The sequence below is a fragment of the Musa acuminata genome, chromosome BXJ2-6 (genome assembly GCF_036884655.1).
Source record: "Musa acuminata AAA Group cultivar baxijiao chromosome BXJ2-6, Cavendish_Baxijiao_AAA, whole genome shotgun sequence".
Taxonomy (NCBI): domain Eukaryota; kingdom Viridiplantae; phylum Streptophyta; class Magnoliopsida; order Zingiberales; family Musaceae; genus Musa; species Musa acuminata.
This window is the reverse complement of record NC_088343.1, coordinates 38,770,364-38,780,552: the sequence shown is the minus strand read 5'-3', so window position 1 is coordinate 38,780,552 and position 10,189 is coordinate 38,770,364. Positions and strand designations below refer to the sequence as shown.

At 38.1% G+C, this 10,189-nt stretch overlaps 2 protein-coding genes across 2 annotated transcripts; both read right to left on the bottom strand.

Annotated features, from left to right (window-relative positions):
* Nucleotides 1-893: 893 nt before the first annotated feature.
* LOC135613655 (transcription factor BHLH156-like) lies at nucleotides 894-2,298 on the bottom strand. The gene is made up of 3 exons (XM_065110689.1): nucleotides 1,855-2,298; nucleotides 1,402-1,776; nucleotides 894-1,312 (listed from the first exon to the last, which is right to left on the bottom strand). The coding sequence occupies exons 1-3, from the start codon at nucleotides 2,284-2,286 to the stop codon at nucleotides 1,205-1,207; spliced, it is 915 nt and encodes a 304-aa protein (XP_064966761.1). The 5' UTR covers nucleotides 2,287-2,298; the 3' UTR covers nucleotides 894-1,204.
* A 2,427-nt stretch (nucleotides 2,299-4,725) lies between these two features.
* Nucleotides 4,726-10,051, bottom strand: LOC135615507 (stearoyl-[acyl-carrier-protein] 9-desaturase, chloroplastic-like). The gene is made up of 3 exons (XM_065114116.1): nucleotides 9,811-10,051; nucleotides 6,309-6,810; nucleotides 4,726-5,567 (listed from the first exon to the last, which is right to left on the bottom strand). The coding sequence occupies exons 1-3, from the start codon at nucleotides 9,924-9,926 to the stop codon at nucleotides 5,007-5,009; spliced, it is 1,179 nt and encodes a 392-aa protein (XP_064970188.1). The 5' UTR covers nucleotides 9,927-10,051; the 3' UTR covers nucleotides 4,726-5,006.
* Between the last annotated feature and the right edge of the window lie 138 nt (nucleotides 10,052-10,189).

Below are 10,189 nucleotides of genomic sequence, written 5' to 3'. Positions count from 1 at the left end.
ATCGTTTTTGCAAGATCGATAAAAACAAAGGTAAAATAGTCTTTTTATACGATCAGGAGAGCTCTACAAAATTCCGTCAAACATAGAGATTTTTTTCAAGAATTCACAATTATTCATCTTTGGCAACTAAAACCTGAGATCTAGGTTTAGTCTTCAGCTAAAACCCGAAGAAAGAGAATTGCTTCATAAAACCTTTAGGGTTGGTTGATGAAATTACAGTACTCACTACGTCACCACAAAAATATTAGTAGACTTATCCAAGTCCTGAATACATAAAAATAACAAAGTCAAGATAAATGTCATGCAAGGGTCAGAGAGAATTAATTATAGATATAACAAAAATTGGAAGAAATATATAGGTAACCATCCTTAACCTTTTCTATCCTTATATTGAAGTGGTTTGGGACATAACTCCTTATAGTTTATTATTAGAGATCAACCCCTCCATTGTTGTCAATATAAAAGATTAAAGAAGTTTATCTTAGTGAAGAATCTTGAGGTCAGATTTATATACAAGCAGGAATAGTGGTTGACTTTCTGCAATCTTTAATATATTAATAATAATAATAATAAGCTTTATTCAATGGTCGGAATCTCTTCATTACAACATCTAGAAAGCCAGGTCTGGATATCTTTGTTTCAATTATCTAATCTTAAATTACCTGTGTAGTACACTTGTATTCAAACACTAGATCTATGATCATGTCAACCACAATCTCAAGTTTTGTTAAGGGTCATTAGTGAACTCCTTATTATAAGAACAAATAAGAAGTCACTCTGAAGAAGTATATTTCACCTCCTCAATGGGATCAGAACAAACCTATGTCTACTGTACAATCATAGCAGTTGATATCTGCAAATGATTTAGGCTGCTTCTTGTAAGAATTGAAACTTGTTTGTGCAATTGAAGTCACATAATTTCCAATTACCTGACAGTACTTTGGTTGCTACATCTCTCTTTTCTACCATTATATGGTACATATAACTCTTATTTTATATGATTGTGCTCTCATTATTGCATATGATTTCAGTATGGTGGATTCCACATGATACAACTCATGGCAGTCGATGCATGCATGCATACACTCCAATGCCTGAAGAGCAGATTGTTATTACAGTGAACATGTCTACAAATAAAAGATGAGTACGCAAAGCTCAAAATATGTGAGAGGGTGGCCGCTGCTAGTGGAGGACAAGTAGCTCTCTACAGAGGAGGAGTTGTCTGCATGAGTTGAAACCCCTCCCTCAGAAGAGCTCCCATCACCCATAACTCCATGGAGGATGCATTCATCTCCCTGCTGAAGTCTCCGATCTGCAGCAGTACAGAAACATTCTCAACCCTAACACGAGCAATCCAATGAGAAGAGCAAAAATGGAGAGAACTGTGTTCGGCGTTTATACTTTGAAGGTTAGCGTGAACACAAATCCATTGGGGTTGAGGGAGAAGTTGGAGCTCTCCAGATCGAAGCACAAGAGAGACTCGACGGCGGAGTAGAGAGATGACGCCGCTCCGTCTCCCATGCTGCCCTCCACCTTCACGTAGAACCTTCCCTCACCCACTTCGTATGCGTTTACCTGCATTATGTTGCCGCCTATCACAGCAGCAGCCTCCTCCAAATCGGTAGCTTTGGTCGTCTTCCTGCTTGGAAACTGAAGCGGTTGGCCTTCTCGCGACGAGGACTCGAGCATGCTCACTTCCTCCTCCAACTTCTTCGCCTGAGATTGCAGATTCTTCAAGTACACGACTGCGTCGGCTATGATGGAAGCTTTGTCCATCTGCACGACATCGCATTAACCATGGTCAAGCCTCTCTCCACCGCAACCTGAAACAGGTGGAGAGTAACGTATCTGTACCTTCGTTATATTGGGAACCAGAGAGCGCAGCTCGTACAGCTTCTCCTTCATGCGAACCCTCCTCTTCCTCTCCGATATCAGAGTCTTGGACCGGTCTCTCCTTGTCTTGGTGATCCCCCCGGGGGAATCGCCACCATCATGGCACCCTCCGCACGCAGGAGGATCGTCATCCACCTCCAAGCTAAGGTCGGGAGAGCCCGAAGGCGCATCGGCCTGCAGGTACTGGGTGGCGGTGGTTCCTTCATGGCCGCCAGCATCGAACAGTGCTCCTTCCCTCAGCAAGCTCAGATGGCCATCACCCGCGAGCCCGCCGTCGAAGAGCATGAACTGGAGCAGCTCATGGTCGTAGCTCTCGAAGACGGGATCGAACCCGTCGTCCTCGTTGCTTATGCGGGCCTGTGGCGCAAAGAGGAAGGGATGGTCGCTCTCCATCGCTCAGGTCAAGCTCAGTTCCTGCATGAACACCAGCTCATATAGGGCAGTGTAAACGGAATCATTCCTGCAAATGTGAAGGGAATCGGGGTGTGGGGATCAAATGGCAGGGTGACGTTAAGGGTAGATTAGTTTATGATGGTGTGGTGGGATCAGAAGATGATCTAATTGAGAAGAACAACACAAGAATGCATGGCTTTTGTTTTGTTGTTTGGTTTGGTGGTATATGTCACAGATTAAGGTTTCATGTGTCGACAGCTCATTCCAGGAGCTGGAAGATAAATGCCATGAACAAAACCAATGGGCTGCAGATGACAGTGACAGCAGTTCAGACATCTGATGAGTGACACTGTGCTCAGCTCCAATATGAAGGGAACATTTCATATATACATAATAGTTTTTTTTTGTATTTATTCCTCTAAATCTGATTTTAGCATATATATATATATATATATTATCACTGTGAAATCTAAAAATTATATATATGTAATTGTGGATGAATTTTATCATATTAATACTCTAAAAGCTTATTATGATAAACAATATTAGGAGTGTTTTATATGGTTATATATATATATATATATCATTTTTATTGTAATAAAAGTGTAGATGATGTATATGTTCTTTAAAAGATTATTGTAAGAACATTATGTGTATTTCAGATAGAATATTGGGATCTTTGTATGGAAAGGATATGTGCAATATTATAGTTAGATTCAGCAAATATGTTGTTTCCAAACACTAAAAGGATAAATATGTGGAAACCCCACTTGAAACTTAACCCATGGAGCAAATGATCTGAGCAATAGGATAATTATGGATGAACAAAATGTAATCACGCATAGGTACAAATAGATTAATGATTTAAGGCAGAAAGAGAATCCAATCATGCAATCTTACAGTAAGTATTTAAATTACAAGTTGTTGTCACCAGTTAAGACCTTCCCCGACAAGCATTATCTGGAACATGTGTTCATCGTCGGAGATGATTCCGCGGAGTCAAACCCAAGGAGGATGTATTTGGTTTTCTTTGTTTTGTGTGTCAGATGAATAAGACGGTCGTTCTCGGTTGACTTTTTGTTGGTGTCGGCCATCCGAAGCTGTACAGCTCGAGAGTAGTTTTGAGCACGAAGGAGAGGAAGGACGGAGACAGAAGCTATTAGAAAACGACGGTGAGGTCTTTTGACGTTGGGAGTGCTCCGAGTGTTGTGTGTCGCAGACTTGCTCGTTCCGAGCACGCGCACCGGGAGAGGCGGCGCGTGCAGTCCATGGATTGGAGGTTGATGTTAAAGAAAGCTAAGAGCTTGCAATGTTAGATAAATAGTAGGTGAGAAATATTAAAGATTATTGTGTAGACTTTGTCATTTTGATTTTTCATGAATTATTCAGCATTATGATTGGATTTTGCAGTTTGGAACATACAAAATTAAAATCGACGATGTGACTAACTCTTAAAAACTTATACTAATGTTTATCGATCGAATAATGATCAATAATTTTATATAATTATTTTTAATTTTACTTTATTTAAATGACTTGTAAGAAAAAGAATTTCATGTGTATTTTTTAAATCATCTAAGAATATTAATTTTTACTTTTACTTTACTATAAAAAAGAAATTTCATATGTATGATTTCTTAACAAATAATATACTCATCCGTTCTTTTTTAACTAATTTTAGTTTTGAGTCTAATTGAGTATTATAATTTTCTCCACATGCACTGACGGTAGCTCCATGTTTTAACAAGTCGTTTAACTCTATCTATAGTAGTCTTTTCCTACTCCTAACTCTCTTATCATGTTTAAATATTAGATCGATTCTGATATCAAATGTTATGGTCTAAGTCTAATAGGCTAATTGATCCCAATTTCATTTGTCCTAATTAACTAATCAAAATATTTAAAATAAAATAAATAATAATACACTTATCAAATCCTTATAAGTTAATCTTAATCTTAGTAACATTACAAGTGCAATCTCATAGTGTTCTTAGTAGGATCACGAACCTCTTGTTTTCCTATTGCCGAACTTTCTGTAAGTTTAGATAGATAAAAAATAGATCGAATGTGCATTGTTCAATCCAACGGCAACTAAATAATTTATATAGAAGCTGCACTGTGTCGCGCATGCAAGGGAGTGAAATCGGAAATGAACAGGGCAAAGATCCATTTTAGAACTGGGATCTGAACCTTGTTGGTTTCATTTCAATAGACATTGTATAGAACAACTCAACAACCATAAAATTAGGGTTCAAGATCAACAATTTAAACGGATCCAATTAAGATCCCTGGAGTTACATTTCTTCTTTATGTAAAAAGAATTATCTGATCATCTCTTACAACAAAAAGAAACTAGAAAAGACTCAGCAATCATGCATAGATGGAGTTCGGGAAAGAGGGAATTATTAACTGCAGTTTCATTACTTGTACATGAAAAACTTAAAAAGTAACTGTAGATTAAGCTCTCCAAAATCTATGAAAACCTCGGAACAGCCCTTACAAGATTCATGTCATGTTCAAGAAATCTATATATAACCTGATAAGATGACAGCTCACATCCTGATTCAGAAACATAAATATGGCTTTATGATACTAATGCTCAATCTGACAAATCCTTATTACTAGCCAACTGCAGCATAAGTTGGATGCAGACACTTTATATGAGATGTAGAGCTAATCGGATATTTCTTTTAACATAGGAAAGCGATTGTCGTTTTTGCTCACAGCTGCACTTCCCTGTAATTGATCCAACTGAAAGGAATTCTTGGTGATTGCTTGGCCTTCCCCTGTGCTCTTTCTTCGAGTCTTCGTATCCTTGGAGCCAAAGTGCATACAAAGTCCTGGGCTTGACTTGCCTCTCCCGACAGGACACTAAGCTTCTCCAGGTTCCACCTCACGACAAGAAACTCGAGTATATCAGCGTAGTCCTTTGCGGTATAGACACCCAACCGCTGAGCCACAGCAGAGAAGTGCTCAAAGAGGTTATCATCACGTCCGTCGTACATTAGATGGGCAGGCATCGAAATCTTCTTCTTCATCATGTCTGCAAATGCAAGCATTGTCCCATCGGGGTCTATCTCGAAAAGCTTCTCCACTATCTTGGTGTATGCAATTTCATGGCGCTTCTCGTCTGCAGCTATAGTGCCACATATCTGAGCCAGCTTCAGGTCCCCATATTCCTTGGCATGCCTGGCCGTGTTTCCATGGGATACAAAGGTAGCTCGTTCTTGAAATGAGGTGTATATGAAGCCAAGGTAGGGGCTATTCTCAGTTCTGGGATCCTATCAAAAGCAGAACAAACAAAAGAAGTTGACGTGTTGACATTCTTTCCAACTAAAATTATTTACATGTGCTGGTGAAAGGCAACTTATCAATATATGCAGACTAAGTAGCTTAGGAAATATTAAGTTTTTCAATCAACCAGAAACAGAAGAGTTAATATTAACCATGGCTGAGACAAAATGCAGCTTAGGGACTTCAACAGAACCTATTCTACAGTTTCCTAACTCACACGGAACATTTCTCCTTGAAAAATATAGTAATATACTAAAGTATCTATTTTCATTCCTCAAAACTTCACTTCAGATTAATAGAAAGACATTCCAATTAATACTGGAGGACAGAATTCATTGCAAGATTCTATGGTTTTTGTCCAGAAAGTAGATGAAAGACATCAAGGAGACATAGTTGTTAACATTTAGCACCACTCTTCCTTTTAAAAATTATTGGTTCTTGCTATTTTGTTTCAAATGAATAGCCACATATGACCAACAAAAATAGAGACAGGCCTAAATACATCCAGAATATATTTTTGGTCTCAGATCCAATATATTGCTGGTCAAAATAATTTCAAATATATATAAAAAAATCATGCAGATTTTGTTGCTAGTACACTTAGTCAGTAGATTAACCACAAATTTCAGGATTTTGCCCAAAGTTTTGAGGACAGTATATTAAAAGATAAATTCTGGAGATCTGAATGCTGTCAAAGCCAAGTAACTTAAGCAGATCAGGCAACTTACCATTCCTGAACCAATCAGATATTGTATGGTTTTCTCAATTTGTTTCATGTTTACTCTTCCTGTCAGGTACAAGTACTTGTTGAGAAGGTCACCATGTCTGTTCTCTTCAGCAGTCCATGCCCTTGTCCAGATAGCCCACGAGGTAAGGCTTGCACCGGTTTCATCTCGCACACCATCAAGGGTATTAAGCATTGTCTGGTATGTAGGAAGGGCTTCCTCTGTGATCATATCTCCAACCAAGCAAACATAATAATCATCAGGGATCTCCTTTGATCGTTCTCTCAGTTCTTGAACTTCTTCATAAAATCCATCTGAGGAAGGGTCTGGAAGAAAATCTTGTGGCTGCCAACACTTTTCAACTGGCTTTAGATGTACCAGGATGTTATTCTCTGCCCAGTCCTCTAATGCCCTAAAGATCTCAACCTTCTGAGGCGGCATAGAATGTGTAACTTGAACATGTACCTCGCGAGGAGGACAGAAGGGCTTCTTTGAAGTTTCAATTCTGATATTTTGAGAAAAAAAAAAAGAAAATACCAAGATTATCTTCCATTAGGAATGCACTAGAAAGAGAAAATAAAAGAGAATGTCCAAGTCATGCAGTCTTCCAGAATTTTTTGATTGCAGATAACTAATGGATCATATATACAGGCACCAAAGAGAATTGTGAAATATCAGAATAATTAAGATGTAGAACCAAAATTCATCAGATAACTGAAAGCAATGCAGTTCTATATGTGTTGACTCTAGTAAAACAATCCATGTAGTTGATCCATATATTTAGCATGACAGCTTCTCAGCTAGTTAAAACCTTGTCATAGTCATTATAAGTTTACTTGATATGCACACATATACAAATGCTTGAATGGCAGTATAATCACAGCTGGAGCTTCATCATAATTATATGTGCTATACAGCTCCTTGAATCATCAGTTATGGACCAAAACTTTTATTTTTCTCCTTGAGTTGTATGAAAAATTTAATGGAGAAAAGCCACATAAAAAGGTTCCAAATATATATATATATATATATATATATACAAGCTAAACCATATCTGACAAGTAATTATGAGATTTGTTTTTGTATACTCAACATCTATAACTACACCGCAACTAGACATGCTTTGCAGGATAGCCCATTCTTAATCTTATCCTGCTAATCAGGATCAGGATTTGCTAGTTGGATGCTAAACCTTGGTTATTGAGGGATGGGCGAGAACATAACAGGCATGGTCCTATGCTGTGAAATACAGAATTCAAGATATACATTGATCTTAGACAGCCAAATGTCTGAGTGACCTTGCTCTAGAATACCCCCAACGTCACAGAAAAAGGACTAAAATGATAAAAGGAAATCAGCTTGATCAAGAAAGGCAGAAAAGCTAGGATGTTACAAGCTAGAAGGTTATTGATGCAACTATCCTAGCAACAGATGGATTATTAATCACACACAATGGAGCACAGTTGTTTATGTTCTTGGTTTACTCAAAACAACCACTAAGCTTGACCCAGAAACGTTAAACTGTGAAATGATTTGATTGAGATGCAAAGTTCTTTTATTTGTTATGATACTATACACATGTATACGATTACCATTGTTCCAACATAAACTGAATCAGGATGGACAACACATACATGGAAATATACAACACCAACAAATTTAACAAGGAATTAAGCATGATTTTCATGACGAAAGGAGAGAGTTTCTTGCAAACAACCTAAATCCATTGTGGCTGATTATATTATATTGATGTCAACTTAGCAAAAAATTAATGACTTATTACTATAGGAGATGCAGAATGCATGTAGCAACATCAACATTTAGAATAAATGAGCTATGGCTATAAGTAGTTAATCCCTGTCCTGAAGTTACCCATTTGACTTGTAATATGTCCGTTGTCATAAGTACATTCGAGTTATAGGAGAACAGAAAAAAATTACTACAAACTTATATTGATTAAATAGCTGGGTTAACTAATAGAAAATCAAAAAATTACTACAAACTTCTATTGATTAAATAGCTGGGTTAACTAATAGAAAATCTGATTGCGATTGACAAAAAAGAAGAAGATCAGTACACAAGGCACCCTCCAATACATGTTCTAAGGATTGCCTTACTTCTTAAACTTTGCCTAGCAGAAAATGCTTTTTAAAGGTTTTCTTTTACATGAGTTATTCATGGAAAATTAACCTGAAAAGAGAAGAAATATGCATCGCCAATAATTTTAGAATGAGAAATATCATATTCATGGTCTTAATGCTTCACTCCATGTACTTGTCAAATAGTTTATATCTCACACAATGCTATGAAATTGTAGCAAATTTTTTGATAATATAATTGGGAATAGATAAGTTGCAAAAGAAAATTTTTGGAAGCTAAAGCAATCATATATGCAACCACAAGTAAGCACCATGGGTGGAGTTCAGAAACAGAATTAATAGGGATTACTAGACATAATTATTCAAATTCATTAACTACGTACACGATAGAGAAAGTCCAATAATTTAGATTTTTACCAAGGAAAACAAAGCACATAATATTCTATCTCCAAAGCTGGCAATTACTATATCCAAATTGAACAACAAATTTCAATACCTTAATGGCTAATTCACAAGTATCATTATGAAAATTCTGAAATGTAAAGCTGAGGTATACAACCATGGTATGTATATGATACTGATCTGTAGATAATTCGTCATTTATGAATAGGCCCAAGCCAAGCATCAAGCATATTCCTTTCTCATCTATAACTTCTTACCTCATACTTCCAACAATTACACACTTCATATTGACCTCTCTGAAAAAGGTTATGTCAAACACTTGAGGCCACAGATTTTGTTGTGGCCTCTCCGGTACGTCGGCACCACCAAAGTTATACGGTAAGAAGATTCTTTTCTTTAAAGTTAAATAGAACAAACACATGCGAACAAGACGCTAGCGCCAGATTCTTGGCAGCATTCAACAACTCACGGTCATCAAACTCAAACCACAGAAGAAAACAAACATTGTGTCCAAACCAAAATTGCCAGAATCCCAAAAAAAAACGAACTTTTGGACAGGGCATCCTCGAGAGAACAAGTCACGCATGCATCAAAGCTCTTTCCTCATAGGCAAAACGACGGGCACAGAGACTAAACCAAAGCATACTACCTGAGCCATTTCAAATGATGCAAATAGCAGATCAAGCACCATAAGATCGATCAGGATGAGCAAACAAATACACTCATTAATTACAATATATCTGGAATCGAATAATTCAACGGCCAAGAAGAACAAATCGACTCCGAAAATGTTGGAACGAAATGCAATAAGAGCGAAACACTTCCGTATCATCAGATCGACAAACCCAAATCGTTTAAATCACGATGGCATCTCGAAGGAACAATTCAAATGCAACACAGGAGCCGATCGAGACCGATCACGAAGCCTGCACCCGCAGGAGCGGAACCAAAAAGCTTCCGATGGAACAAAGGGGAGCTTTTTTCTGGGGGCGAAAGGAGCTCACTTTGCGGCGGAAGCACGGATAGCGGAGGCCATGGAGACCCTAGGGGATCCCAGGTTCGGCTTGGGAGGAGTGAGGACGAGGGAAATCTTCGGTGGAAGGGTCACTCTGAGAGCCATGTCTTCGCTTCGTATAGCTTCTCCCCACCTTCTCCTATCTCCTCTCTCTTTCTCTCGGAGTCTTCCCTCCTATTCCAACGCTCGAGGAGACGGAGAGGAGACTGCGCTGCCTTTGTTTCTTCTTTCGGGTGCTCTTCTTGTTCATACGCTCGACTGAATTTACAAAATCACCCTTCGTCGTATTCGAGGCATTCGATCGATCACATTGCGTTCCTCTCACATGCAATCCGAGTGATGTCACCATTTAGCAGACATATTTGAGT

What these genes read in the sequence shown, in the direction of transcription:
- LOC135613655 (XM_065110689.1), bottom strand. Translation starts at nt 2,286, where the DNA reads ATGGAGAGCGACCATCCCTTCCTCTTTGCGCCACAGGCCCGCATAAGC. An exon ending in TGGTTCCCAATATAACGAAG is followed by an intron (nt 1,777 to 1,854) that starts GTACAGATACGT and finishes GATGTCGTGCAG; the next exon opens with ATGGACAAAGCTTCCATCAT. An exon ending in TGTTCACGCTAACCTTCAAA is followed by an intron (nt 1,313 to 1,401) that starts GTATAAACGCCG and finishes GTACTGCTGCAG; the next exon opens with ATCGGAGACTTCAGCAGGGA.
- LOC135615507 (XM_065114116.1), bottom strand. Translation starts at nt 9,926, where the DNA reads ATGGCTCTCAGAGTGACCCTTCCACCGAAGATTTCCCTCGTCCTCACT. An exon ending in ATCCGTGCTTCCGCCGCAAA is followed by an intron (nt 6,811 to 9,810) that starts GTGAGCTCCTTT and finishes TCAAAATATCAG; the next exon opens with AATTGAAACTTCAAAGAAGC. An exon ending in ATCTGATTGGTTCAGGAATG is followed by an intron (nt 5,568 to 6,308) that starts GTAAGTTGCCTG and finishes TGCTTTTGATAG; the next exon opens with GATCCCAGAACTGAGAATAG.